The following is a 27,938-nucleotide window of genomic DNA, read 5'->3' as shown; positions in this document are numbered from 1 at the left end:
AATAATGGAAGGCTTCACAAACGCAGCAGAACAATCTCTCTCTCTCTCTCACACACACACACACACACACACACACACACACACACACACACACATGTACATGTACATGTACATGTGCTCCCTCTGAGCAAAGGTACAAACTGTAACACAACAGACATACAGACATGAAAACACCATTATGTTATGTTATCCATTTCTTAGGATGCACTGTCAGCAAAAACAGTCTTGATGGGTTTGAGTTTGGACAGAGCAAGACCAATTTTATTTACAGTGAACATTATAGCATGTGTCAGTCAGGAAATATAATGTGCCGCAATCCAACACAAGAAAAATACATTAGCAGGTTTTTCAGCCTCCATCTGTAACAAACACGTTTACTTGATCAATATTTTTCAAGTGACAAAAAGCTGTTGAAGGTAGTTGTGGATAAATCAGAAAGTGAGAATGACAGTCAAGATATCATTGATATCACATTGACTAAAAATTTGAGGTTACTAAATAATGTATAGAATCTATTATATAATAGAGACGAGGTTTACAAATACGATAGTGGTATATCAAGAAACAGTCTAAAATGTGGAACTACATATTTCTTGATCAACACTCTTTTGGTTGGACATTCAAAACACATTATCAGTTTGCATACAACCAGATAAATTGTATATATACTAGAAAACGTATTCGAGGAGTAGGATTGTTTATTTTTCATCTTCATGTTTCATCTGTAATTTTTTTTTTTTTTTTAAATGAGAATTAAGTGTACAGTTTCCTGACCTGTGTGGTACTTTGCAGAGATCAACAGCAGAAATGAAACCATTTTACCTGCCTTTGAGATTTAGCACAGACAACAATCTGCTTTGTTGTTACTGAGTTGCAGAAAAAAGGACATTAGTCGTTTACTGAATTGGTGACTGATGTCCTACTGATTGGTGATTATGATGTCATGTTAACATTTAGTCTCTGGATGGATGAACAAGAGAAGACCAGAAATCAATCCCTGAGGAACTCCACTTACATCCACCTTTCCAGAGACACGTTATTTTGGAAAATAGAATTCTTCAGTTGTTATTGTTATTTTCTAAATCTATGTTATACCTTTATTTCTTGTACATGTTCAGGTCAGTATATCTGCTGTTTGATGAGTCATTGGGACAAAATCATTGCAAGTCAAATCTAAAAGATGACTGAAATTGTGATGACAATGACGAGCGACACGTACTAGTCCATCTGCTGTTATATGAGGTTTACTGTGAGTATCTCATCATTTGTACAGATTTAAGTGAACAATGCAAAATAACAATGTCAATTAGACACACGACACCAAAATGTTGCATAAGTTTCAACACTCATTTATTTATTCGCCTTATTTTTTTCTTCACAACTTTTGTTACGTGTCCACAGACATGAGAAAAAACTCCAGAACACTCAAAAGATAAACGTGAGCACTGAGATTAAGACTTCATCACAGGCTAGGACCCGTTTCTGCCCCTGTCAAGCAGCTCAGAGCAAGAGTGCAGACCTGGGATCATCTACCCGCTCCGCAACGACCGCCTCGTCCACAATGAGCTGAAATGTGCAAAACTGATCCCCGATCAGCACTCTTCACACTGGGGTGACACCTGACATAGCAGCAGGCCAGTTATTCTTATTCATCATGGTATACAGAGGAAGAGAGAGTTAATATCATCTGTGTGATGAGACCCAACACAGAGAATCTCCATTTATATACAAGACAGAGCCAAGAGGGAGGTTTCCAGTTAGTCATTACAAGGATCATGAATGACAATACTTTACAAGCAGCACTTCAGGGGGGGGAAAGCTGTTGTCATTAGCAAGCAGTAAGGCAGGAGAGAGGGACAGAGTACAGCAGAAGGTAAGTGGACCTGCATGCTTCGATCCAGAGCTATGACAATTAAAAAGCAGCTGAATATGAAATAATCAACTCATTTACTTATTGGCCAGTGCACTAAAACTGTCTCGCTTTTTTTTTTTTTTTTAACACGATACCCTTGAACTATTAGGACTGGAGGCATTGCACTTCATCTGGCAGTTGTAAACTAAAAAACAATCAATAAAATTTGGTGCAGTGTTGTTGGTGGTTTGATTGCTGAAGCGAAAATGGCACAGTTTCAAAATCTAATCTCATCCTCCTCTCAGGACAGGGCCGTAATGTTTTTAAACACAAACCAGTCTTTTCCGTACATTCTTAAAACATCATCATATGAAATCATATTAAATAAAGATGCTTTGTGCATGAGTGCAATATATCATAAGGACACAATCTGTCCTTCAAACCTTTATAAATAAAACTTTCCATTTGTCTTCTGTTCCAGCAGACAGCATAAATAATATATCTATAAGCATTTTACCAAACAAATAAAGTGGATTGTACCAAGACGACCTAAAATGATGTAATTACACTGAATTCGTTGCTCAGACAGAATATCATCAAAACAAAGAGCCCACGAACAGCAAAAATCCCAAGTGAAGTGTGAAATATAACCTTTGTATTAGTCAGATTTTTAAAGTATTAGGCTGCACTGCCCAGCAGGTTGGTTGGCCTGTGGCATAAAGAGTCCTAAATACTTTCTGATAGCTGATTGTAAGTCAGATTTGGCAATAACCAGATCATAATCTGAGGAAAATGAGAAAGTCGAAATGGTTGGCTGACCACGTCTTTGGTATAAGATTTACAAATGAAGAAGTTGTTCTTCTCTAGAGTGAACAGATATGAATAATATTCCTTTACATGCAAATAACACAATAAACATACATAATAATAGCAACAACAAGCAATTTTTTAGATAAGTATTTTCTTCCACTGATAATATTTATCAAAGACCAACATTCAGGGTCATCTTGGTACAGTGCAAAATGGAACAAGTAAAAAGTAAAAGTATAAAAACTAAAAGCAACTAGAAACCATCCTTGACATAAATGTCATAACAACACCAAAGCTAATCATACTGTACTGGTTTCTGACACAAGCATCAGGCTGTCAAATATCTAGCACCTACAGTACAAAAGCTAAGAGGGGAATTCCTTCAAAATGCAACATTTAGAGTCAATGATAATGAGATATACGCTGCGCTGTACTGTGACAGGCTATACCAACATACCATGTAGCATCATTGATAATATTCACTCTCCAAAACATTGACATAGATCATCAATATAAAAACAAAAGATCCATAGCATCTACTACTACTACTCTACATAAAAGCTTACTCTCATAAACACATGTAACTAACTTTAGTGTTAAAGATGTTAAAGACAATGATGAAGGAGGAAGAAAAAGAGGTGAAGAAAGGGAGGCACTATCTGGTGCGTGGGCAACGCTCTTGCCCGCTCAAAGCAACTGCCCTCAACAGATTACAGGTCCAGGATCATTTACAACTTTCCCTTTAGCTACTAGAGGAGATTTAAATAGTAAACTCATTTAATGTAACAACTCTGCTGGCCCATAACAGACAGAATAAGTGCTTATTTGCTAAAAATCTAACAACAGGCATACAGTACAGTTGTCCTCCTTGTGTATTTACCATATAAAACATCAATTTAGAATATAATATAAATGAATATAAAACTCAATTTATGTAGAATTGATTAGTTTAAAGAAATTATTTTGAAAAATACACTTATTTGCTTTCTTGCAAGAAGTTAGATGAGAAGATGTAGAGGTTATGCATATGACCAGGGAAGGAAACTTGGTACAACACTCAATCAATCAATATGGCCGCTTCCTTTCCAGGGTGGTACTCTTGGGCTTGTACTGAGAAGACGGTTAGCTTAGCGTAAAGAAACACAGGGAAACTGCTACCAACACCTCTAAAGCTCATTGATTAACACACTGTAACTCATTTGTTTGTGTCTTTGAGGTCTCTGCACACTGCCAGGAAATACTTCAGCACATACCTCCCTACAAAATCTCTACATCTTACTGAGCTTTAAAAGTACTTGTCTGGTACGTAGACTTTATTACCTATGGAGAGAGCCTGGCTAGCTGATCACCCCTGTTTCCGGCCAAACTAGGCTAAGCTAAGCTAAGATAGCTGACTGCTGGGGGTGTTAGTAGTAGTATTTATCTTATTATCTTTCTCAGTAAGAAAGCAAATTGGCAGATTTCTCAAATGTCAAACTATTTAACATCCAGTTATTCTTAAAAACTGTCTGCTAACACAACTGCACCGTGGACAATGTTTGAAACAATTAAAACAAGACAACAGTGCTTTGGTTAAAACAACTGAGTAAATGACACAAGACATTAACTCAATAAAGACAATAAAGTGCCATGCAGCAAAACTGGTCAGGGGTCCTGTCACAAATAACAGTGCAGAGAACCTAGGATCGCAACAATAAGTAATATTTTCCCTCATGGGCATGGGGAAAAAAGCACATATCAAGAACAAGGCAAGGACATGACTTATCTCTCCTGATTGTGGATTATTTTTGCCTTGGTCTAGCCAACGAACTCAGTTTTCATTGAACCATTTAAAAAAAAAAAAAAAACACAGGTACAACTTACCCCTTTGTCCAAAGAAATCCCTCCTCATGCTACTTCAGTGTTAAAATGACTGATCTGTTTGCTATCTGAAACCTCTGCAGAGAAACAAATACTCTATGCTGTAGAGCACCAAGCCATTCCAAACTGAGGTAATGTACACTATTTGTAGAATGGATGCATGTGGAGCTGTCATCCCTGCACTTAACACACTTTACACAGAGAAACATCCGGTTTGATGTTTTCTTGTTCCCCCTCACCTGATGGCGTTAATTAGAAATACATGGATGGTTGGTTTACAACTGGGACTTACTTTCAGTAATGATAGATGAAGGAGGGACTGAGCACATTATAACTCTCTACAGGGATATGGTGGCCTCACAGATGACATATCTACACGTATATGAAAACTCATCAGAACTAGTCCAAATGCCCAGAAAAGGTAAGTTAATTAACATGTTTGGGTGGTTAGTTTTTCTTATGTATTCTTCTAATGGTCAGGAGGGAGCACACCATGCAGGGTTTGAGGTGTCGACTGCAAAAAGAGAGAAGGGACGGTTTTGTTGGGGTTTGGGATGAGCGACTGAGTGAATAAATTTACAAGGGTATTTGAATGGTTTTATGTATAAGTTTGTTTATATGGTCAATGTTCATTAGAGCAGGATGGTGAGCAGAGCTTTTGGATTGAATTGTTTTGTTTGTTTTGTTTTGTTTCCCACCAGGCTGGTTCGCCTCTCACATCCTCTGAGCAGGCGGGACCGACTGGACCGACTTTCTCCGGGAGAGCTTTGACCTGAGGGGAAATGGGGAAGTAAGGTAAAAAAATATATATATATATATACAGTACAATGTATAAAAAAGGAGTGATGAAAACACTTAATTTAACAAGTCCGGTTATTTTCTAATAATTTTCTAGGAATTTTCCTGGAAAAAGCAATAACTAGTTGCAAGGACAACATCAGTATATTATCTTTTAAGCTGATGTAGTGAAGCTGTTAGAGAACACGTTATTTACACATCCCACTGTTACAAAGCAAACATCATCATTTATTTGCAGTCATGTCTCTGGCCACTAAGCTAAGTCTGCCAATCTAACACACCTCTATAAGCAAAGATTTTAGTGTCAAACACAAAGTCCTTTCCGGACAACATTGTCATCATTAACATATTTCAGTTTCTTTCTAGGAAAAATGGGACCTGTGAAAGGATTACTGCAGTTATATTAAAAATGTGTTAAACCAACAGCCTGTGTTGTTTTTTTTGGTTGGATTTTTCCTCGACAGTTTCACCTCCACCCACCTGATGGTGCCAGCTAACAGAGGGTTGAAAGCGTACAGCCAGTCATGCATCTCTTTGTCATTGGTGGCCTGCAGCAGTATCCCACGGTGCTCAGTGCACACAGCAAATGTGTTGGGAGTCTGGAGACATTTAAAACCCTGAGGTTACTAAAGTTCATTCAGGTTCACAGAATTACTGTTTTGATTTTGTTTTTTTCAATTCAGAAATCAGTTTGACTATTGAACTGAAGCTCAGTCGTACCCGCAGTAAGGTCTGTTTGTCTTCACTGTATTCCACCTTTGCAGATGACAGGTTGATGACAGCTCTCTCGACGCTGTCCCTCTCGCTGCGGTACAGGTAGACGTAGGGCCTGCGCACCACCACGTAGCGTTTCACCCAGCCACTAGTGTGGGGCTCCAGGAAGTGCAAGTAGCCCTTCTTTGACACAATGGGGCTGCATATGATGAAAGAAATACTATTGTTATGTCAAAATGAGAAAAACGTGACCACAACTGCTCTTAAATTGTGCTTATTCCCTAAATGAAAACAGTTAAATGCAGTGTGTGTGTGTGTGTGTGTGTGTGTGTGTGTAGTCTGACCTGACACGAATCTCCTGTATGTCAGGAACAAAGGTGTATCCTCTGAGAGCTTTCTTTCTGTCCACTGGGCTGTACGGGTCCAGATCTGGGGTGGATGCTCCTGAACTGGGTTCAGTGTGTCTTCACAACATAAACAACATGTTCATAATGTGACAAAAAGGAACCAACGTTTAACCAAGTCAATTCCTGGACTTATTCACAACACATTTAAAAGTGAAGTGAAAGTGAAGTTTCTACCAATAATGGCTTATCAATCAAACAGGTACAGTTTAAGCAATAACCCATGATGTCTCACTCTTCTTATGCACATGTCAGTTTAAATGAGAACATTTCATTTGTCATGTGCAGTACTACCGATGCTTCAAAGTGAAAATTTATATGAGAAAATAACTGTGATGATGTCATTTGGGTTACAAACTTGGGCTGTGAAGTGTTGAGGAAACAAGGATCAAACTGACAGAGTGTCTAATGAAATACTGTGTTGCATCATGGGAAATGTAGGATCCAGAGCTTTATGGGCTTGACTTATACTATGGTTAAAAGTCAGGGTCTCTTGGTGCTCTGCTGCATTGATTTAACTATTCTTTAATTTTCAAACTTTCTCTTGCAAGTCCACCTATATGGAAGCGCAACAGTAACTGACACCATTCAAGAGTGATTTGATCTATAGCAACTTAGTTTAAGATTTTAAAGTCTTCACTGCTTCCTAGGGGATCCTAGTTTTCCTGCAAAAACAATCTGCTTCAGAAAAGGAAACATTTGGCATTTATAGAGGCACCAACAAACAGCAGTTTGTTTTGAGTAAATGTTTTCTTCAGTCCTGTAAACCATGACACTGTCTTGGGAAACACTGGATACTGTGAAGGGTAAGAGCATGTATATACCTGATATCATAGTGTCCCTCAACCAGTGACGGGCAGGTAGAGGATGGAGTGAGCGTGCTCAGTCCAGACGATGACGATTCCCTCATTAGTGATGCAGACATCTCAGAGAGCTAAAACACACCCACACATGTACACACACACACACACACACACACACACACACACACACACACACACACACACACACAACAAATCATGCACAGAGAAGAACACACACAAGACACGAGGGACAGACACAGATACAGACAAAACATACCAGCAAACAATTAAGCACGTACAACACAGACATGCATTCAGAAAACAACTCAAGTCAGACAATTTGTCATTTTCTAGCAATGTACTGCAGAACCATCTCTGTACCAATGTGTAACACAAATCCTCATTATGTCTAAGAGCCCCTCGCTGATTAATATGTTAAAGAGGACATGCAGGAGTAAGATCAGGTTAGTGGAAGCCTCGCGGTCTCTGAGGAGGGGGGGGCAGTGAGGGATAAGGTCGGCGGGAAAAAAAAAAAGGAGCGGATACTAAATTATTTTGAGGGATGAAATGTGGCTACATAGATTTTTATAGACAGAATGACAATTACTATGTCTCATGCAGCTCATTCAAACAAACTCTGAGAATTACTAGTGAATAATATTTAACCAACGTCTACTGAGTGATTATGAAGATGGAAAACATAAGTTTAACAGAAGTGAGTGATATGAAATTAGACGGGATGAGGAAGAGAAAAATGTTAAAAAGACAAAAATATGTGCTCAACAAATGATTGAATGACTTGAATGAGGGAGGGTGAAGGGCGGGGCTTAAATATTTTGCGAGGGTACAGCAAGTAAACGTTAGGTTCAGAAGGATTACTGGGCCGGGTTAGAGGGCCTAGGCTGGGGCTCACCTTGCTCTCACTGGCACTGCTGCTCACCTGGCTGTACTCCCTGTTGAAGGTGTGCATCAGCAGACGCAGACACTAAAGAGAGGAAAGTGAAGCAGATTTTTTTTTTTTTGATGATGCTGAATATAAGATAAGCTAAGACAAAAGTTCTGGAGGACTCAGAGAGCAGCAGTCACCTTGGCAGCCAGCTCCCTCTGCCTCTGGTTGGGGCTCTCGAGGGCAGGGCTGTTGCTGGGACTGTGGCTGAGGACGGGACTCTTTGCAAAGTCGCTGATGTCGCTGCTCTTGTAGAGCGCTTCCTGTCCCGCCTGCAGAGTCGCCTCCAGCTTCTCCCTCAGCAGCAGGTAGTGCCTGGTCTTCTCCACCTAAAACCACATGCACATGCAAATGATGGATTTACAAGAAATCTCCTTTGCATCTTACACCAGAGTGGATGAATGCATCACTTGCTCATTTTATTTTTTCTCTTTGCTTCCAATTTTCAAACTAAACTATCACAGTTGTTTTGCCACCGTCAACTTTCTGTGAAGTATCCACCAACTGTAGTTTCTGTATACAGGTAATCTGATGTTAGGTCATGTGTTTACAGAGTCATCCTTCATTTTCACATCTAAAACACCTGGTTTAAATAAATCATCATTCTGTTACTGTCCAGTGAAGTTGTGTTAATTTCTGAGCTAAATAAACTATTAAAAAAAGTGGATTATCAGGAAAATGCATTACCACAAAACTGTTTTTTTCCTCATAAAATGTGATGTTTTGGATATACATGGTTTCACAGGACTGTACAATTTGGTGACTTGCCTGGTGTCCGGTTGCTTGTAGCAAAACTGAGCTTGAATCTAAATTTAGACTGATTTTGTGAGGCTATAATAAACCGTACGTATTCCACTAAAAACACTTTCCGAACTTGTCTTTTCTATGTGTCACCTCTTCAGTCTACAAACTGACCTCCTGCAGTAAACTGAGTTTCTCCAGCTCCCACTGGTGGTCAAGGATGAGGCTGTCACTGCGAGGCCTCCATCCAGCCAGGTTCTCCTCTCCTCGGACGTAGGCCACCGAGGTGTCCAGCACACGCCTCCGACGACGCTGCATTCCTGAGGAGAAAGAAGAAAAACAGTCCACACCTCTAGCACGACAAAACACAACAAATCATGTTTGAGATCATTTTTTTATGGATGATTCTTCTTAGTTTTATTCCCATCTCACCTGGACTTCCGTTGTCCGCCACATGGCAGAGAGTGACTTCATAGACTCCTGTGACACGGTTACTGAGATGGAGAGAGGCAACATTTCAACAGTGCATTCGAAAGGGAAGTAGTTGCTAATTAAACAACATTTACATTTTAAAAGACCGTCGTATAAACAGATGTTGTCATCCAGATTCAGACTGTATGAATCAATGAATCTGTACCTCTCAGAGGGCCGGAGGCAGCCGGTGCTGAAGAGGTTTCTGATGGAGCGGGAGGCCGGCAGCTTCGTGTCACGGGAGTAAAACACCATGCAGAAATCTTTGGTGATCACTGTTGGCTGAGTGCAGTTCTCCATCTAGTTAAAATACACAGGAAATTAACAAATGAGAATCCATTCACATGAGTGCAAAGTGTCTGGTCACAGTGTGGCTGAGCTGCTCTCAGTTTTTAATAAATATTTATTTGAGAAAAAAATGAAAATGAAGAATAATCTCGATTACCTCAAGATAAGCAGAGAGGGTGATGTAGATCTTCTCCCCGTAGGGAGTGACTCTGTTCAGAAGCAGAGAGTTGTGCATGGAGCTGTCCCATGCTGCCTCAAATCGGTAGAAAGTTCTGATATGAGAAAAACAAAACACCATCATCTATGTGCATGGTTTTTAAAGAGGAAAGAGTCAACCTAACAAAAAAAAAAAAAACCCAGAGAGCTGTGTGACATCTTGTTATCAGAAACAATAATTGAAAAGATAAAAAAATGATTGTCATTATACCTATGATCAACTCCCAAGGAGACGCTGGCATTAACAAAGAATAAAGAGAAAAAGGACAGGAGTTAGAAACTTTTAACTGCAGCTGTTAAAAGTTTAAACTCAGCAAACAATATTGATGCATGCAAACTGAAAAATGCATTGAAGCAAAATTAAGATTTAATTATAAAAAGGCATGTTCAGGCAATGCAAAAAAAAAAAAAAAAAGAAAAAATCCCTAAACAAAGCAACTGATCTCTCTGTATGATATTAAAAAAAAGTAAAAAATAAACAAGTGAAAAAGTGGAACGTAGTAAAATACAAGATAAAAAAAATGTAAAAAGTGAAGATAGATGTGTACTTGTCGTCATGTTTAGGCCAGAAGTATCCAGAGGACAGGATGTTGAGGGAAAGGATGTTGGGGTCTATGATGGTCTCATCAGCCTCTGGAGTGTTTCGAATGCGACCTGAAGTCAAACAAGTCATGATGAGATTATTTCAGTGACACAACCTTATTTAAAATTAAAATTAGAAAAAAAAAATACAATTAAAGAATTATTTTTGATTTCTCAGTGACTTTGCCAAAGTTTTTGAATTTTGCTCATTACTCACCAATGACCAGCTCCTTCACCTCCTTCCACTCAATATCATTTCCTGTTTCATGAGCGATGGTCACTGTGATCCTCCTCTGAATGCCCTGTGGAGTCGATAGAAGATGGGACGCAAACCGGATGTTTGTTACTAGAGTTTTCAGTGGTGGAGATAAATGTATTTCATGCTAAGATAAAAGAGTGTGATTTTTTAAAAATAAGTTTTGGAGAGTTCTGGAGAGCCACTGATCCCAAGCTTCTCATATGATCTACAGACACTGAACACTATGAAGCCTATTGATATGCCTTCAGGGAAACATGATGGGAATTTGGTGAAACGTGGTCAGACCTGATGTAAGAGGAACGTGCCGTGACAGGGCATCCCACCTCTGTGGTCAACAACAGCGGGGATGTAGCTGGAGACAGGGAAATAACAAATATATTAAACTGATAATGCAGTAATGGAACAACAGTATCTCTGTGTATGTGGTCTATTGCGTCTCTTGGTTTTATCAAAGCGGCAACACAACTAATAAAGATATGACTCACTCTCCGTTGGCCTCCAGCTCGCAGATCTCAAAGAAGACCATGAGGTCATATTTGGCGTGACATGGTCCCGCAGTGGAGCGAGTCAAAGTGCTGAGCTTTGTGGCCGGCACTGAGGAATGACGAGAGAACAGATCGATGTGTGACAGACTAGAACAACGTCTACCAGACTGAACTGAACTGAAAATCTGATTAAAGACAAAGCATTGGTGAGGAAGACAAAGCAAGTTGTAGAGTTAGGCGTCACCATTTGTAGTCATGTCAGTTTTATTTATACAGCCCAATATCACAAATCACCAATTTGCCTCAAGAGGCTTTAGAGTCAGTGGGTGTTGCAGACCCCCCCCTCATTTATTGAATGATTGATGATTGATAGTTTCCACTGTGATATGAGCAAAGCATTTTGTTGAATTTAAATGAAGGGAGCTTGACTATATGGATTTGATATAGATTGTAAATTACAGCAAATCATCAGCCCTAAGTCTAAAAAAAAAACCTACTTATCAAAGATGGTGGAATGCAATAAAATAAATTACACATCATGGATTAATAAGGATGTTTCATATACTCTTAGAAACTGCTAACCTGGTTTGGATAAAGGCATCACCCTGGGAAACTGCCTCCTGGAAGGTCTCAGCGGACTAAAAGATGTGACAAGGAAACCAGAACATGAGGAAAAACTTTCTTCTCATCTAATAAAAACATTCGTTCACAGTTAGTCATCAGCTGGAGGAAATTAAAGTTCAAACGTCTTCCAGACCTGATCAGGTCTTTGCAGAGCGGAGGGAAGGGCTGTTTCTGATAGTGACCGAACACCTCGAAGACGATGGGCTGAGTCTTTATGTACTCCACGAAGGACTTGGTCACCTCCACTGTGATCTGACAGTGGAAAGAAGGAATGAAACTACAACTACACCCTTCAAACAACTGTCGGCGCAGCCTGTTGATAGCTAAGAAAGTGTTTTAAAAGAAAAGTAAAAAAAAATATTGCAATAGTATTAATATTTGTTAACAATAGGAGTGAATTTCGGTTTCAGTGCCTACATTTTGTACGTGGTAGAAGCCCAGCGGAGGTCCTCTGCCGGTGTTCTTCAGCGGCTCAGTGGAGAAAGCTTCGTCATGACGGTGGATGAAGCTGAAATGAGAGAAGACGTCACTCTCTATTTCAACCAAGGCTGACTAACACACAAACACAGTCTGGTTAACGTGTATGATGCTCAAACCACAATTACTGTTACTTGTTCACTCACTTGAACTGGCAGAAGATGTCGGCGTACTCGGCTGAGATGCTGGAGGCCTGTAACACGGTGACTCTGAAGGTGAAGGTGCTGCCGATCTTCAGGTGGGACAGAGCTTTCTCCGGAGAGAGGTCCAGAGGAAGATCCAGACCCAGACCCAAGCTCTTCACTGGGCTGCTGGGAATCTCCAGGGTGGCTACATGAGAGAGAGGAAGACGTGTAGAAACATGGATGGTAGCACTGCAGTAACATTACGTGAGTCAGCGATGAAATATATGAATGTGTGACCTTTTAACCTTGTAAGAGCTGGGTGTGTATAGAGAAATGAACACTGGGATTGTGGTTCCTTTTCAACAAAGGTATGTCAGTGGAAACATACACTGTGTTACAAGAAAAGACAAATATTTTACCAATAATTTGGGATGGAGCTCTTCATTTCGGATTTAATACTTTTGTTTTAGATCTCAAAGCCTTGAAAATATATCACTTTTTCACACGGGCGAGATTGACAGACCAGCATGATTTCCATTTCCTGCACAGATCTCCTCTCACCTGCACACGTGTTGTTGTTGACTTCATCTGCAGAGATTCCTATCTCAGCGTTTTGGCCTTCCCCCTCCACAATGCGCAGCTCCTCCTGGGAGGTGTTGGAGTGCGACATAGTGCCAGGACACGACTCGGTCTGGAACTGAAACGAGACAGCGAAACCGTGAGCTCAGGCCCCATTTACATCAGATGTTATAATCTACATGCGGAAATTCATATTCCAACCATTTCTTCTCTTCTCTTAAATGATGTTTGACTTTAATGACTTACATTATATCTGACTTTCTGCTGTTTAGGACACATTCAGAGAAAACCATTAGGAATCACTACTGAAGTACCTTCTCAAACTGCTTGTCTTCAAAGGAGATCTTAGCAGTGCCTGACTGCCTCACACCAGAACCGTAATCAGGGGCCTCCTCGTCGGCTGAAGAGAGACACGATGTGACACGAAGTGTTACGATCATTTCACAATAGCTATAATGACTTGCTCAACAGCAGCTGATTGTGTTAAAACGAATACTCAGCCTTGATTTTTTTTTTTTTTCTTACCCGAGATGGCCTGTACTGCCACTCTGAGGAAGCCCTTCACCTCTCCTTTCTCGCTGACGATGGCCACGCGATGCACCAGGGGCACCGGGTACAGCAGGTTACTCAGGTACACAAAAGCCCTGAGGAGAAGAAAGAAAGGGAGTGATGAGGGCATTTTCAGTTTTGGCGTTTTATTGTGCAATAAAAGAGTGGGATTTAAATGAAAGCTGCCTCCAGGAGAGGAATGGAGCCTGATGGTGTTTAGTTGGTGACCGACCTGCCGACAAGACGGAACCAGGGGAAGCGGTCGTAGAAGGGGTCGCCTCCGGTCAGGGCGTGGTCACAGTCCTCCACAGCACTGCTGGGGAGCTCTGCCGCACGGTCATACATTTCTCTCATTAGGTCCAGCCTCTGCCTGCAGGGGGCAGTATTAAAAAAAAAACACATGCTGAGGGTGAGCCTAACCACTGGACAAACCAGGACACACACAGGGAAGCTCCTGGCTAGTGTGAAAGACAGACAGGAACCCGTAATATGTTTAAAAGATCCTAACATGTTGTTTTACAATACTCTTACTGTATTTTATAAAGACACCAGATGGCAATAGAGCACCTTTCTAAAGGATGACATAGTTTTTTGCATTTCTTAGCATCATAGCTTTATATATATAGGAATATATTGTATTTTTTCTATTTTTGTGTCTTTATTAGAGAGACACAGAAGACAGATGACAGAAAATAAAGGGAGAGAGAGATTGGCATGCAAAGGTCTCCGGCAGGATGCAAACCAGGGATGTTGCCGAGCCTGAACCTCTCAGCTACCACGGCTTCTTATTTCGCATGCATATATAACCGTAGCTCTTTCAGAGTTTTATGTATTCCATTTCAGTGTATAGGTATTCATATACTCTGCATTGGATTGTAAGGATATGAACTCCAAAATGTTTTTAAACAATCATAAATAAAAAAAATCTTGACCATTGAATCAGCTTTAAACCACGTGTCCACTATTCTAATGACAGATCCCTGATACCTGAGTTTCTCCAGAGTCCAGTAATGCGTGGCTCCATTCTTCTGATCCTGGACTTCGACAGCTACGATGGTCTGGGGGAAAGGTCGCCTCTCTCTCTCTTTGGCCACGCAGGGGGGCAGCAGGTCAGGCGGCAGAGGAGAGTAGAGGGTGTCCGTCAACAGGACGAACTGGAACTGCACCTGTGGACGACACAAGGCATGAAATATGAGTGACTGCTTGTTATTGTTCCGCTGTGTCGTATCTGTGAAATCAAATGAGGATTCCTATATATGCTATCAGCACAAAAAGAAGAGGTCAGATATGGTCAGATTAAGTTCATAATCAAACTGTTTTTACAAGTAACACATTAAACTCAGGTGCTGCTTCATCAGAGGGATTTCATAGCGATAATACACATCATAAGTTTGATCTTCTGCTGATTGTAACACAACATACAGCTTGGGGGGCTGGTTGAAATCAATAACTGGCCGAGACATGAAGCAGTAAAGTTTAATTTCCATCAAAAATATCGTTCATCTTCATATTCATGCCAGCTTTTACAAGCTAGACAGAGGGGCATCAGTATTTTTAGTGTATTGCACCGTATGTTAGATTTTAATGACTCACGGAGCTAAATCATTGTGGCACATCCAGACAATCAATTATTTTTCGAGAGTCTCGCATTGATGCAAATCCAATTAAATACACAATGGCCCCCGGCAGACACTTCATACACTTCACTCTGCCTCCAGAGTCGCATTGAAATAAATTTGACTTTAAAAAATGATTCATCTCAACTGGTGCGAGAAGACTATAATGACTTTATGGAGGCAACAACAACAACCAGATGTTAGTGCTGCCTATGGAAGTGGATCCGAATTACGTTTTTTAGAAAAGTCTGTCATATGTTTACCCAACACTAAACACATAACACATGTTATGATGATGATATTTTCAAACGCCCCACCTTCTTCTTCAGCTCCACACTGATAGCATTGGCCTCCTTGAGGAAGATGGCATTGCCCCAAAGCAGATCCCTGAGAGACGTGAACTGGTAGAAACGCCACTTTCTGAAAGCCCACAGAGCCAGCTCAGTCTCACGCTTCGTCCACGGCACTGGGAGAGGCGAGAGAGTTGATATGTGAATGAAAATGTGATCCAATAAAAGCCCAACCGAGAGACGCTTGTTTGTGCCAGTAAGAGTTCAAATTGACAATATCACCTTCCTCCTCGGGCTCCTCCTCTTCTTCAGGAGACTCCAGGTAGCGAGAGTCCACTTGTTTCTGAAGAGCCTCCAGTTTACTCTCATAGTCCTGAAAGAAAACACAAGATCCAGATCAGGACTAGGCCGAGTTTGTCGGCTAAATTTTGCTTTTGCTTCAAATAAATATACAATTAAACTGTTTATTTCTTATTTTTAATCTTTCATGGAATAAAACATCAATGTCAGGAACGATATGAATTCAAATTTGATGTTTTCAAATGGAGCTTTCTCTCACCAGTCGTTGCTGCTCCAGCAGGTTACTGGCTTCCTCTCTTTCTTTACGGTACTGATCCTCGAGTTCCTGAAGCCTGATATTGAAAATGACATGATTACATGTAAGTAAAAAATAGCAACATGTAATAATCACAATCATCGTTATGAATTTTACATCCTTCACACACACACACACACACACCTCTGCTCCATCTCCTGCTTCATGTCGATGCCTTGTTTCTCCAGCAGCTCTCTCTGAGCGAAGGCCCAGTCGACGGGCTCCACCGGCGTCTCGGCGCACGGCGTCCTCTCTCGCTCCAGGCGAGCCTGCTCCGGGTCGTTGAAGCGAAACACATGGCTCTTTCCCATGATGATGCGATTCCCTAAAAAAAAAATTCAAATTAGAAAAAAGTGTAAATGCCCTATTGTATGATGATGTTACACAGTGGTGAAACAGCTGACATTAGGGAAGTCAAAGCTTGTGCAACAATATAACAAAGTGAAGCTTTCCAAGGTGACTGAAATTCTGTGGTCGCTCTTCTGATTTGACTTTGGCCCAACACTGGGCCACAGACTTCTCTCGTTCTCACAATACATTTCTTCATCTCAACTCTTCTAGATGCAAGTGCTTTGTTTTCCACCTTTTCTTCAAACACAGTCACTCACCTGATCGCAGAACAGTGGGTGAGGTCACTCTCTTCCCGTTGACATACGTCTCTGCCCCTTCACATGGCTCAAGGATGACACATCCTAAAAAAAGATTTATAAAACTTAGTATCTAAAATATATACACTATAACAGATGGTGGGCATGATTTGTAATATGTAAATGTTACTTAACATAGTAATTTTACATATTAAGCCAGAGGGAGAGCGGTGAACCATTTACCTTCTCCCTGAGGACCTGTGGTGCTGCTGAAGGTGCAGTGTTCGTCTTTGATAAAATGGCCACTGAGAACAATGTCTTGGCGAGTCTTGGCATTTTCACGGCCAACCCTGCGGGAAGATAACGTGATCAAATTGAGTTAAATCCCCCGACAGCAGCGTCGTATCTGGATTAAATCCGGAAAGTGAAACCTTACTTGGTAATGCCATCTTTGATGTAATACAGCAGACACTCAGACATCAGCGGGTCCTCGTTCAGGTTCACCAGATGAGGGGTCTAAAAGGGGAAATCGTGAGTGATGCGCAAGTTCAGATAAATGAAAAAATATCAAACCTCTGTCCCACAGTGATGAGCACCTTACCTTTTTCGGGGAGAAGACACCCACAGTGCCTCCGTCTTCTCTCATGGCAACACCCATCTCAGCCAGCAGGGCCTCCCTACAGACAGCACACAGTTGGCGTCATGACATGCGATTTTACAGACGACAGTAGGTTTATAGTTGTTAAGAATGTATCATTTCAGGATGTCAGGAGATATGTTTTTTGTCATAAAGCTGAAACCTTAACAAGCCTAAGAGCCATGACAGGCTCTCTGCTTTAAGCTAAATGCTAACGTCAGCATGCTAACATGCTCACAATGACAGTGCAAACACTCTGATGTTTAGCAGGTATAATATTTACCAACTTACTTCTGCGTGTCCACAATAAACATGAGAATGTTTTTAGTTTTGTAGTATTCGGTCAGAAATCAAAGTATTAGACAATTTTGTCCCGATGACGATGACACAAACAGATTTTACGGTTCATGCTGAGGGGAACACGTGTCTCATGATAATCCCTCTGGTGGTTGTCAACCTCATGGTGACGCTAAAGGGAAAAGTCTGAGGATCATCAAAGTCGTTAGGCTTCATTCATCTGATCGTTGACCGACATTTCCATCCCTACCGACTCAAAATATGGTGCATTCCTACTTTCCAAACAGTCCGGCCATCCAAAAAGTTTTCAAGGTCTAACAATCACTAATAGTCCATTTGTTTTAGTTTGGCTGGACCAGCCCCAAAGGTAGGTGGGTGTTAAATGGTTGAACATACTGTAGATTTCAGGCGAAAGGTTCAGAAAAGAATAACGGGTACCGTCCCTGTTGCTATGGGGATGACAGACATGTTTGAAAGCCATAAAATATTGCATGAATATTTTGGACCAACCTCTCCATGCGAATGGCCTCAGTACGACGCAGCTTCTCCTCCCAGGTCTCATTGAGCTCGGCAATGATTTTCTCAGTTTCCTGTTGATGAAATTAAAACGGATTTATAAAAAATCAAATTGGAATTATCGACTCTGCTCATTTTTGAATTGATCAATTTCTCTCCCACCAAATTTCACTGCTTTTACTCAGAAAATCTCATTCCCACCCACCATATCTGCACATTATCTAACCTCCCATTTCCCAACTCTTCATCCTCAACAATTTCACCATGTTCCTTCCTACCTTGAGCCTCTCGATGGCCTCCTCACTGGCCGGGCTGAAGATGCGATCATGGAGGTTGTTGATGGACCCGGCGCGACTGGACAGGGCCGAGAGCGAGGGAGAGGGGCTCATTCCTGTCATGGCGTTGGTCACTGTGGAGAGATCACCCCTTTGATTGACAGCCTGGCGATTATTCACAAAGTTCTTGTAATCGCACAGGTCTGCCAGAGAGAGAGGCGTTGCATGGAAGAGAGCAAGGAAGGAAAGGAAGGACAGAACGAGGGAAGGTCCAAGCAGACGCCGGGTAATTCAGGAAAGACATCAAGGGTTGAGAGGAACACGCAGAAAAATGGATAAAGAGGAAAAGAAATTGGGGAACGACAGGGAGGAGTACAAAAAAAAAGAAGAGAAAGCTCAAATAATGGGTCAAGGAAGCAGAGGTCATTTGCTTACCAAAGCCATCGCAGACGGAGAGAAAAGAACAACTCAAACCGATGCCAAATAGACAGAAAGTTACAGATCAGAGGCTTCTTTTTTTCTCTGACGCTCGTATACACAGAAACAAACTTGACAAGCTCGCAAGCATGAGAATGTTATGACAAAGGAAAGAAAAAATAAATATATGTCACTACAATGCATAACAACCAAATACAGCCCAAGTTTTTTTTTGTTTTGTTTTGTTTTGTTTTGTTTGTATGTGAAGCATTTCTTAATGTCTTCGAAACTGTTCAGCACAGCCTTGGGTAGCGTAGCTCCTGGCAGTGCAGGCCTCAAAGCTCCTGACTCATAGCTTCAATTAGCTCCACACACAGAGAACCAGGAGGCAACGAAAAGAGCTCCTCAGCAATCTAAAATGGCGTCCTCCCAGTCAGTCCTTTCTTCCATGATCTCCAATAATGGTTTTTAGAAATGCATTAAAACAGCATGTTTCATGGCAGCCCTGACTTTGATGCTGTCTGCTTCCCAGCAGAAACAGTGAGTCCTCATGGGATCACAATGCAAAAGCTTTAAGCCAATTTAAAATTGTGTTATAAGGAGAAACGTTGTTAGAGCTTCCCAAGTTAGAAAGAGAGCAAAAAAAAAACATGTATTACCATGGAAATGAGAACTAATGAAAAGAAAAAAGGAGGCCATTTTTCTAGAATTCTTGACAAAAATTAATGGATTACAGCAACAAGGTTTAACCTCAGAGGTAATTTTTGTAATGCTCTAAATAATCATTGTATACTTTACATCTAATTTATGTCATATCTGACTTCACTGCTCTTGGGTAGTTAGTCAGGTCTCTGGTGTGGTGGAAGAGGAAGGCTGGCTCAGGATTCATTTCTATTAGTTGCAAAGCGCAGGCTTGCTAAGAGTTATACACACATTTCAAACCAGTGATGACGGGGCCGGTGCAGCGATACGCTGATAGGACAGAGGAGAGAAGAGACTGTGTGTGAGAGACACTGCCTTAAACGTAAGGAGAATAAACCTGCACAAGAACTGTAAACGCAGGTTTGTGCTTATGTGTTTGCATGTGTGTGTGTGTCAGCCTATATATGTGCATTTCTGTTAGTGAGTTCTGTTGTGTTTCCCCATGTCACACTCACTCTCTATGATGTCTCCCAGGCCCTGTGCATACAGCAGGTCCTTGAGGCGAGCCACCTCCTCTTTCAGCTCACGCACCAGGCGGTTGTTGGGGTCCTCGTTGATCACAGCGTTGCAGCGGATCTGTTTGGCCCGATCAGCGTAGCTGGAGGGACAGAAGCCGTGAAATTATAACAGGTGATTATCATGCTCAGCATACTGAATCACATTCACCAGCTAATGATAATATGAGATGTGAAATGAGAAGGATGCCATTGTACAGTCCAATGCTGAGAATAAAATATTACAGAGATTACGTGTTAAAAACACTATACAATCAGTGCAAAGTGCAAAAGCGTCAGCAGGCTTTTATAAGGATCCATTAGTGATGCAACACTACTGAGCTACATAATGTAAAGTCCATTTTCTCCTCAAATATGTAAATATATGCACAAAATGTTCCAACATCTTATCTGTTCATCTCCTCTAAAGGTTAAAGTGTGACCGTATCCTCAAAATGCTTTCCCCCAGGGAAAACGACTGCTTCCATTATCTTTACAAAGGTTTTTTATTGATGTTTTTCTCACCGGAGGGTACTGAGGGTTTCATCATAGTTAATATCAGCAGGGCTGAGGGCAGCCACCATAGCTGTGCGAGAGTTTCCTCCTAAAACACACAAAATGAGACAACGCTTTAGCAGACACAGGAAATTGTTGTTGTGGTAAAAAAAAAGAAAGTTTAATCATCTGTTTGCGTACCCAAGTTCTCCCTCAGTAGCCAGGTCAGAACTGAATCTCTGTAAGGTATAAAACTCTCCACCTTCTTCTTTTTCTTATTCTGTTCACAAAATAAACACACATTTGTTAGTGACCGTGAAACAATACACAGTAAATCTTATTTGCCTTTTCAAAGCTGTGGTAGATGTTGTTGCTTACTTTGTTTGGAGCCGTGTCCTGACGGTTGGAAGAGAAACAGCAACATTTGTTATTTGCAGAACAAGAAATATGAATTTGCAGCAGTATATCTTTGATGGCAAGTGTAAAAACACACCAGTTCAGCTAGAGCAGAAATAACTTTCCCCAGTGTGGTTAAAGACTTGTTGATGTTTGCTCCTTCCTGCAAAAATAAAAATAAAATAATCAGTTATTTGACGTATTTGTCCCTTTATTCATGGGCAAATTTTGATTTGATTACTATTAAAAGTCTCTCCACCCTGTATGCATAAATACCATAACCACAACCTTCCTCTCACCTTGAGTCTGGTTCCTTTGGCTCCGGTGGAGTCGGCTCTCTCGCTGCCAGCCAAGTCCACCAGGCTGATCTTGCTGACCTGCACGACGACAGAAAATATTTTTTCCTGAAACTGGTCTGAACGAAGAAGATTAACAACCTGGTGCATTTCACCTGAAACTGCACTGGGAGAACTGGCAGTAAATAATGAGCGGTTATCAATCAATACCACAACACGTCGATCAGATAACAGCAGGGCAGAAGGCCCGACTCGGGTCATAAAAGGTAATAAAAATCATTTCTGCCTGATAGCGGCTCCGCTGTAGCTGTGACAAGTTTCAGAAAACGAAAGTTCTTATTGATTTTGTTTTTCTAAGAAGCCGGAAAAACCGTATCTCTGCTAGACAGGGCGATATCTCAGACGTGACTGTGAGCGGAGCTCGGCGTCAGAACCTTTTCTGATGTGTTGTCCGTCTCCATGTCTTGCTTCTTCTGTGTGAAGATGATGTTAAAGACAGCGTGAGAGCGGCTGCTGGTCTCGTTCATGTTGGTAGCAGCCACAGTCCTGGAAATAAATAAATAAATAAATAAAAAGTTCGTATTGCTGACTCATTCATATGTGTCCATCGATCATTATTCCAGCCACTGATGGAACAAATATAACCACAACCAAATCACTCATCTTGTTCATCTTTACAACCAATTATTACATCCAGCGATCAGCTGGTTAATCCAGCGTTAAGACTCGGGCTGGCTCTGTCACCTGGCCTTGTTTCCAGAGTCCATCAGGTCCTGGATGTCGTTGTAGGAGGTGACGGCTAGTTTGGACAGATCTTCAACGTAGGGTCCCATCAGAGGGTGCTCTCTGACACGCAGGTTTCCTTTGTTTTTGGGGTTCAGCAGGTCACGCACACGCTCGCAATAAATCTCCATGTAACTCACCTGGAGGAGGCAAAGAGGCAGTCATGTCATAAAACACATTTAATCAGGTAGTAATTGGTTCTTAATACTAATTGGTCGCTCCTGGCCTGGGGCAATAAAAGATTAGGAATCAGGTGAATTACCTTCTGACTATCTGACACAATAATATTATTACAGGACCGGCTGCTCCTCGGAAATATTCCTTTTTCCTTTCATTTATCGTAAAAACTCACATAGGTGTCCAAGAAGATCAGAACTTAATTCATTAAGAGGTCTTTGATATTCTTCAGTTTAGATGTTCAAACTTGTGTGGACTTATCACTCACCTCTACGGAGTAAGACATGCTGTTGTCGTTATTGCTGCCATTGATCTTGGTGAAGAGGTCCTCGCACAGCTAGAAAAAAAGAGGATGGATTGATTTTATTCTGACAGCGATTAAAGAGAAAAAAAAAACCATCATCAATCAAAAGATCATTACATCCTTTGTCTTGTATGCATTTTACCAGGGGTATGATTCCTTGCTGGTCTTTCTCCTGCCGTCCCATCATGGTGTAGCTTTTGCCCGCTCCGGTCTGGCCGTATGCAAATATGCACACGTTGTAGCCCTCAAAGGCATGAAGCAGCATCTCCTCTCCGATGTCCCTGTACACCTGCACCTGGGACGCATAGTTGATGTCCTCAGGCTGCACACGCGAAAGACGAAAGAAGGGGAGAGAGAGAGAGAGAGAGAGAGAGAGAGAGAGAGAGAGAGAGAGAGAGAGAGAGAGAGAGAGAGAGAGAGAGAGAGAGGATCATTGTTTTTCACAGCGGGACGCGGCATGAAAAACACACACAAAAAGTTTCAGATCAATTATTTTTCAGTAGTTATTTGCGGTTCGCTTTCGAGCAAATCATTAATTTTCCTACCTGACTAGTAGTACTGCACATGTGTTTACTTCCTGAGAGGAGTAGAACTGAAATGATGCCATGAAACTCACCGTAGTGTGGGACCAGTAAGAAAAGTCGAAGTTAAAGCTCTTGTTTTCTTTCGGCTGTTTGGGGTTCAGGATCGCTAAAACAGAGGAAAACAGATCAGATATTATTATTATTATATTATGATTATTATCAGTCTATTCGCTGTTACCTCTCCAGACTGTGGAAATATCTTAATTCATACTGAATTTAATATGATTGTGATAAATATTTTCTCTCTCCTATTATATATTATTTCTCATATATCCCATATTATATTTAACCTCGTTTTTTGTTTTGTTTCTTCTTTTCTTTTTTTTTAGGAATATTTGTATAAGTGTGTTATATGTATGTTGTTTATGACAGACTAAAATAAAATAAAATATATTTAAATTCCCAAACCATCCTTATTTAATACATCCTAACAGATCAAAGATGACTTATTCGACTTCAGTTAGTATCAACAGCGGGACGTTTAAATGCACAGTCATCCCTTTTTAGGGAGGGGAGGGGTGCAGTGTAAGTAGAATATGAAATAAGAAGTGAGCAGGAGCAGATGCTCTGTTGGCTGCAGACTCAATCCACTGTATCGCCCCCTGCAGACAAGTTCAACATAGCAGCAGAAGTGTCCTGCTGAAACACACGCTCAGGCAGAAACAACACCGTGTGGCTGTAACACAGGGAAATATAGGAGGAGGGAAAGAGCAGCGAGCACTCACACACTCACATTCAGTCAGTGGAGGTAATGAGTTGAAATAATGCAAGTTTCGATTCTCTGGATGTAATGAGGTCATTAAAAACACTGACAGGCACAACAGGCACAACAGGCACACACACACACACACACACACACACACACACACACACTTGCATCAGCTGACCCCCAAGTCTGGGCTCAACCAGAACAACGGGGTCTTTTTGGTCCCTGCAGCTCGCATGATAGAGAGCGGAGAGCTGTGGCGGTCGCTACATCCTACACACACTGACGGGCTTCAGGCCTGACTGAAGCTTTTGTTTCCGTCTCTATAGCTGCCAACGTGCTGCGTGCCTCCCTGCCCACTCTTGTTGCCGGGGGGGCAAAGCTGCCTACGATACAAATATCTGAGGTGAAAAGCTAAACTTGGCTCAATGTAGATCACAGCAATATGAGTAAATAAATAAAACAGGACCAGAGAGTTTGCTGGGTGAACATGTTGTGACTCAAGCTATAGCAGGCTGGACAGTTACATGACGAGTGGATTTTCTGTGCTGTGCATGTTTTCTTCTTCATCTTCATCAACATATTCAATGTTTCAGTTACATTTCTCTGCTCACTGATTAATCCTGTATTTGAGTGTAAAGACAATGAATAGTATGAAAGGAAAAAGTGGCTATGAAGTTGTAAATAAAGGAAGGAACACATGACAGTATTTTACACACTACATATGCGCGGTGCATTGCATGTACATAACATGTATAACAGCATATTTCCTGATGCATTCATTCAAATGTGCATTTTCTTTTGAGCCCCTGAATGTCTAACGTTTCATGTGATCGTAGCATCTTTTACAAATATTTTTGTTCATAATTTAAAAATTAGACAAACCAGGGTAAAATTGTTGCTTTCACTCTGATAAACTATGGGACAATTACTTCTGTTTAAAGCCACCAACATATGGAAATATTCCAATTCTACACAATGGTGGCTTTAATCGAATCAAGAGGAACATTAAAATACATCAATGAAAACTTCAGTCTCTGTCTCAAGGATTGAAGTGCATTTCCTTTACTCCCAAAACAGTTCAAACAATGTGTGCTGACCAAACTGTGCAGCACCTGATCCACATGAGTCACCGATCCACACCAGTGTTGATGAAGCTTTTATATTTGACAGCCACATCATTTCTAAACGACTCTGCAGTCTGTTCCCAACACACTAAAAACACACTTATATTCCTACTCACTTGTGGTGTTTCCCGACATCTGAATGATGCATTTACTGTCCTTCGAGATCTCTCTGGAGTTGAAGGGTCGGACCCTCACCGCCACCTTCACTGACGCCGCCGCCATGATGCAGGTGGGTGCGTGGGCGAGCGGAAGAGCTTGAGATCCGTGTGGCTGCACAGACGCACACCTGGCACCTGCACAGGTAGATGATGAGAGGTATTTTTTGGATTTATCAGCAACAGGAGCAGACATGCAGGACAGAGTATCATTACACCTCTACATCATGAAAGATGGTGAAACAGCCTACCTAACAGAGTTCATTTAAATTTTAAATAGCTTGTAATAGTTTTTAGAATTCAATACTGAGAGGAGGGGGAATGTTGTCCTGGGCAACCAAGCTGAGACTTAACATGACACATCCTCCATTTTCAGGCCCTGAATCACTCAGTTTGGGCTCCAGGCAGAGACTCACTGCTCCTAAACCACGCTGACTAAATGGCTGGGCCATCATTTGGCAGAAAGATCATCAGCATCCCCTCCTGTTCTACTGTAAAATGGCTGCTTATTCTTTCGGGCATCATCCCCCTTGCCTCATTTATCACGGCTGAGGGCCTTGTGGTGGAAACGGTGTCTCGTCGCTGCTTCACACCACAGAAAACAACACCATATTATGAAACTAGCAGCGGGCGTTTATTCCCCCCTCCCCTCTTATTTATAACAATCATAATCATTCCTCTCAATACTGCTGTTTCTCCAACGTTTTCTCTGTCCATGACCGGATTATTTAGATGGATTTTTTTATCGGCATATTTGCTTCAAGGCAGCGCGGCGCACACATTCATCTACATCCAACCTCAACCGATGAATAACAAAACTGCTCCTGAACATTGTTTTTTTTTTTTTTAAAGATATTATAAGTTCCGTTTAAGTGTGTGAAGGACACGGATACTGAATTCGTGAAGAAATGTGCGGTAAAGAATGAGTATTTATAACCTATGTAAATATTGCCTCCTCCATCTTGCTTCGCCTGCCGCACCTCAAAGACAGGCCGCGTAAACATAAACGGCACAGACACCAAATCATCCAGCACTGCGTCAGAAAGGAGGTCAGATCCAGTTATTAAAAGCTTAAATGACATTTACGGCTGTTTGAGTTCATTTGTTCACTGGGCCGATTAGCAGTGACAGTGATGTCATTTGTTTTTAAAGTGGATTTAGCTGGGGTTTCTTTTTTAAAAGACAATTGTTGACAGCAGAGGAATCAAACGTTCAACATCCTGACGCAGCGTCCTCATTTGTCGCCTCTAATGTACACAAGGCCTCGGAATTACAAACACACGCACACACTTCGTGTCCTCGCCAAGGCGTAACACCCTTCAGTGCCGATGCTGTACCGTGAAAAACATCTCAGAGGATCCGCTTCTTACCTCAGCAACTCGAGACTCGTCAACCGCAGAGGGTGAATCCTCTGCCCATTCACAACAGCGCCAGGATCCTCCGGTTCCTCCTTGTCGAATCTCCTCACCAGTCTGTATTTGTGTGTGTCTCTCTCTGGCTTTAGTCAGCCTACAGCATCCTTTCCCTTAGCGCATCCATACATGGAGAATCCGCCGGGGAAAGAGAGGGAGGGGAGACAGCCTCAGCCTCAGCTTCAGCCTCAGCTTCAGCAGCAGCAGCAGCAGCAGCAGGGCGGGCTGAGTGTGGACCACAGCGGTGCGTCAATTAGAAAAGAGTGGAAGACAGGGGGAGGAGCGAGGGCCGGATGGATAAACAGGATGATGGGTGCAGGATGCTCCGGCGGCCCGCCACCAGTCAGTCCGTCAGTTAGTCTGAGAGGAAGGAAAATGGCGGTGCTGCTGTGTGCAGGGAAGCTGGGGGGGGGGGGGGGGGGGGGGGGGGGGCTGTGACATCAGCTCCAGCATCATCAGCATCATCATCATCATCCGCAGCAGGCAGCCATGAGGCAGAGCGATGCAGCACAGAGGCAGAGGAGGAGAGGGAGAGGAGTAAGGATGGAGATAACCATGGGGGGACCACAAGGAACAGGCCCAGGGGCCCTATAGGAGTCAGGGGGCCCCTAGACCAGAGTTTTGAGTAAAGTGACTGTTAACATTTTTGTTGGATAGTCAATCAAACAACTACAAAGAAACACAAAATGAGTAAAAAAAAAAAAATGGGCACAAAACACACAAAATGAGTATGACCTGGCATAAAATGAGCGCAGAGAGATGCAAGACAAGCTAAATGAAACACAACACAACTAAAAGAGATGCAAAACAAGTGCAGAGCATGAAAACAGCCAGAAGACGCAGAGACATAACACGGGTAAAAATAACGTACGACTTGACACAAAATGACCACAAAGAGTCATAACACCAGAAAGACATGCAAAAAGACACAAATCCACCAAAAAGGCCGGCAAAGAGACACAAAGTAATTGAAAATAGACATTAAAAACAACTAAAAGAGGATCAAAATTGTCTCAAAGGGACACAAAGTAATTGAAAATAGACATTAAAAACAACTAAAAGAGGATCAAAATTGTCTCAAAGAGACTGCTCACACGAAAATGTCTCATGAAGAGACACAAAATGACCTCGAAGAGATGCAAAGCGAGTAAAAAGCGACGCAAAATTAGCATGACATCACACAAAGTGAGCAAGAATAGACAGGAAACAACAAAGAGACACAAAACAAAAGAGACACAGAATGGCTTGTGTATCTTTTAGTCTGGAGATCCTATATAGGAGGGGTGGGAGCCCATTGTCTCATAAACTCTCCAAGTCCATCATAATCTCTTTTACCAAACAATCAATTAATTGAGAAAATAATCAGCAGATTAATCCATTTTAAAAAAGTACTCTGCATCAACTATGCTTCAATACTTTAAGTGCATTTTCCTGATTATACTTAGTAACACTTTCTTTGCAGGGCTTTTACTTGTCATGGAGTATTCCTGCAGA

General features: G+C 41.6%; 1 protein-coding gene across 6 annotated transcripts; it reads right to left on the bottom strand.

Annotated features, from left to right (window-relative positions):
* Nucleotides 1-1,326: 1,326 nt before the first annotated feature.
* On the bottom strand, nt 1,327-26,821 carry kif1ab (kinesin family member 1Ab). Of its 6 annotated transcripts, XM_056391049.1 has the most exons (49): nt 26,403-26,820; nt 24,994-25,170; nt 23,077-23,150; nt 22,603-22,782; nt 22,425-22,493; nt 21,941-22,119; nt 21,631-21,742; nt 21,200-21,277; nt 20,998-21,063; nt 20,883-20,900; nt 20,706-20,784; nt 20,535-20,613; nt 19,971-20,113; nt 19,747-19,785; nt 18,400-18,530; nt 18,116-18,195; nt 17,273-17,348; nt 17,108-17,187; nt 16,915-17,021; nt 16,693-16,776; nt 16,229-16,409; nt 16,049-16,121; nt 15,772-15,862; nt 15,517-15,665; nt 14,571-14,749; nt 13,816-13,953; nt 13,560-13,678; nt 13,349-13,434; nt 13,017-13,152; nt 12,477-12,660; nt 12,271-12,361; nt 11,987-12,105; nt 11,812-11,867; nt 11,230-11,338; nt 11,030-11,096; nt 10,703-10,787; nt 10,452-10,557; nt 10,115-10,138; nt 9,845-9,959; nt 9,566-9,699; nt 9,361-9,422; nt 9,103-9,248; nt 8,328-8,516; nt 8,155-8,226; nt 7,263-7,372; nt 6,379-6,498; nt 6,041-6,233; nt 5,801-5,919; nt 1,327-5,294 (listed from the first exon to the last, which is right to left on the bottom strand). In XM_056391049.1, the coding sequence occupies exons 2-49, from the start codon at nt 25,097-25,099 to the stop codon at nt 5,237-5,239; spliced, it is 5,091 nt and encodes a 1,696-aa protein (XP_056247024.1). In that variant the 5' UTR covers nt 25,100-25,170; nt 26,403-26,820; the 3' UTR covers nt 1,327-5,236. The 6 variants fall into 6 exon arrangements, with proteins under 6 accessions (XP_056247024.1, XP_056247025.1, XP_056247020.1 ...); XM_056391050.1 differs by lacking the exon at nt 10,115-10,138 and having other exon boundaries at nt 26,403-26,821; XM_056391045.1 differs by lacking the exon at nt 19,747-19,785 and having other exon boundaries at nt 18,400-18,599; nt 26,403-26,821.
* Between the last annotated feature and the right edge of the window lie 1,117 nt (nt 26,822-27,938).

The sequence above is a fragment of the Seriola aureovittata genome, chromosome 12 (assembly GCF_021018895.1).
Source record: "Seriola aureovittata isolate HTS-2021-v1 ecotype China chromosome 12, ASM2101889v1, whole genome shotgun sequence".
Classification (NCBI taxonomy): Eukaryota; Metazoa; Chordata; class Actinopteri; order Carangiformes; family Carangidae; genus Seriola; species Seriola aureovittata.
This window is presented reverse-complemented; position numbering and strand designations above follow the sequence as displayed.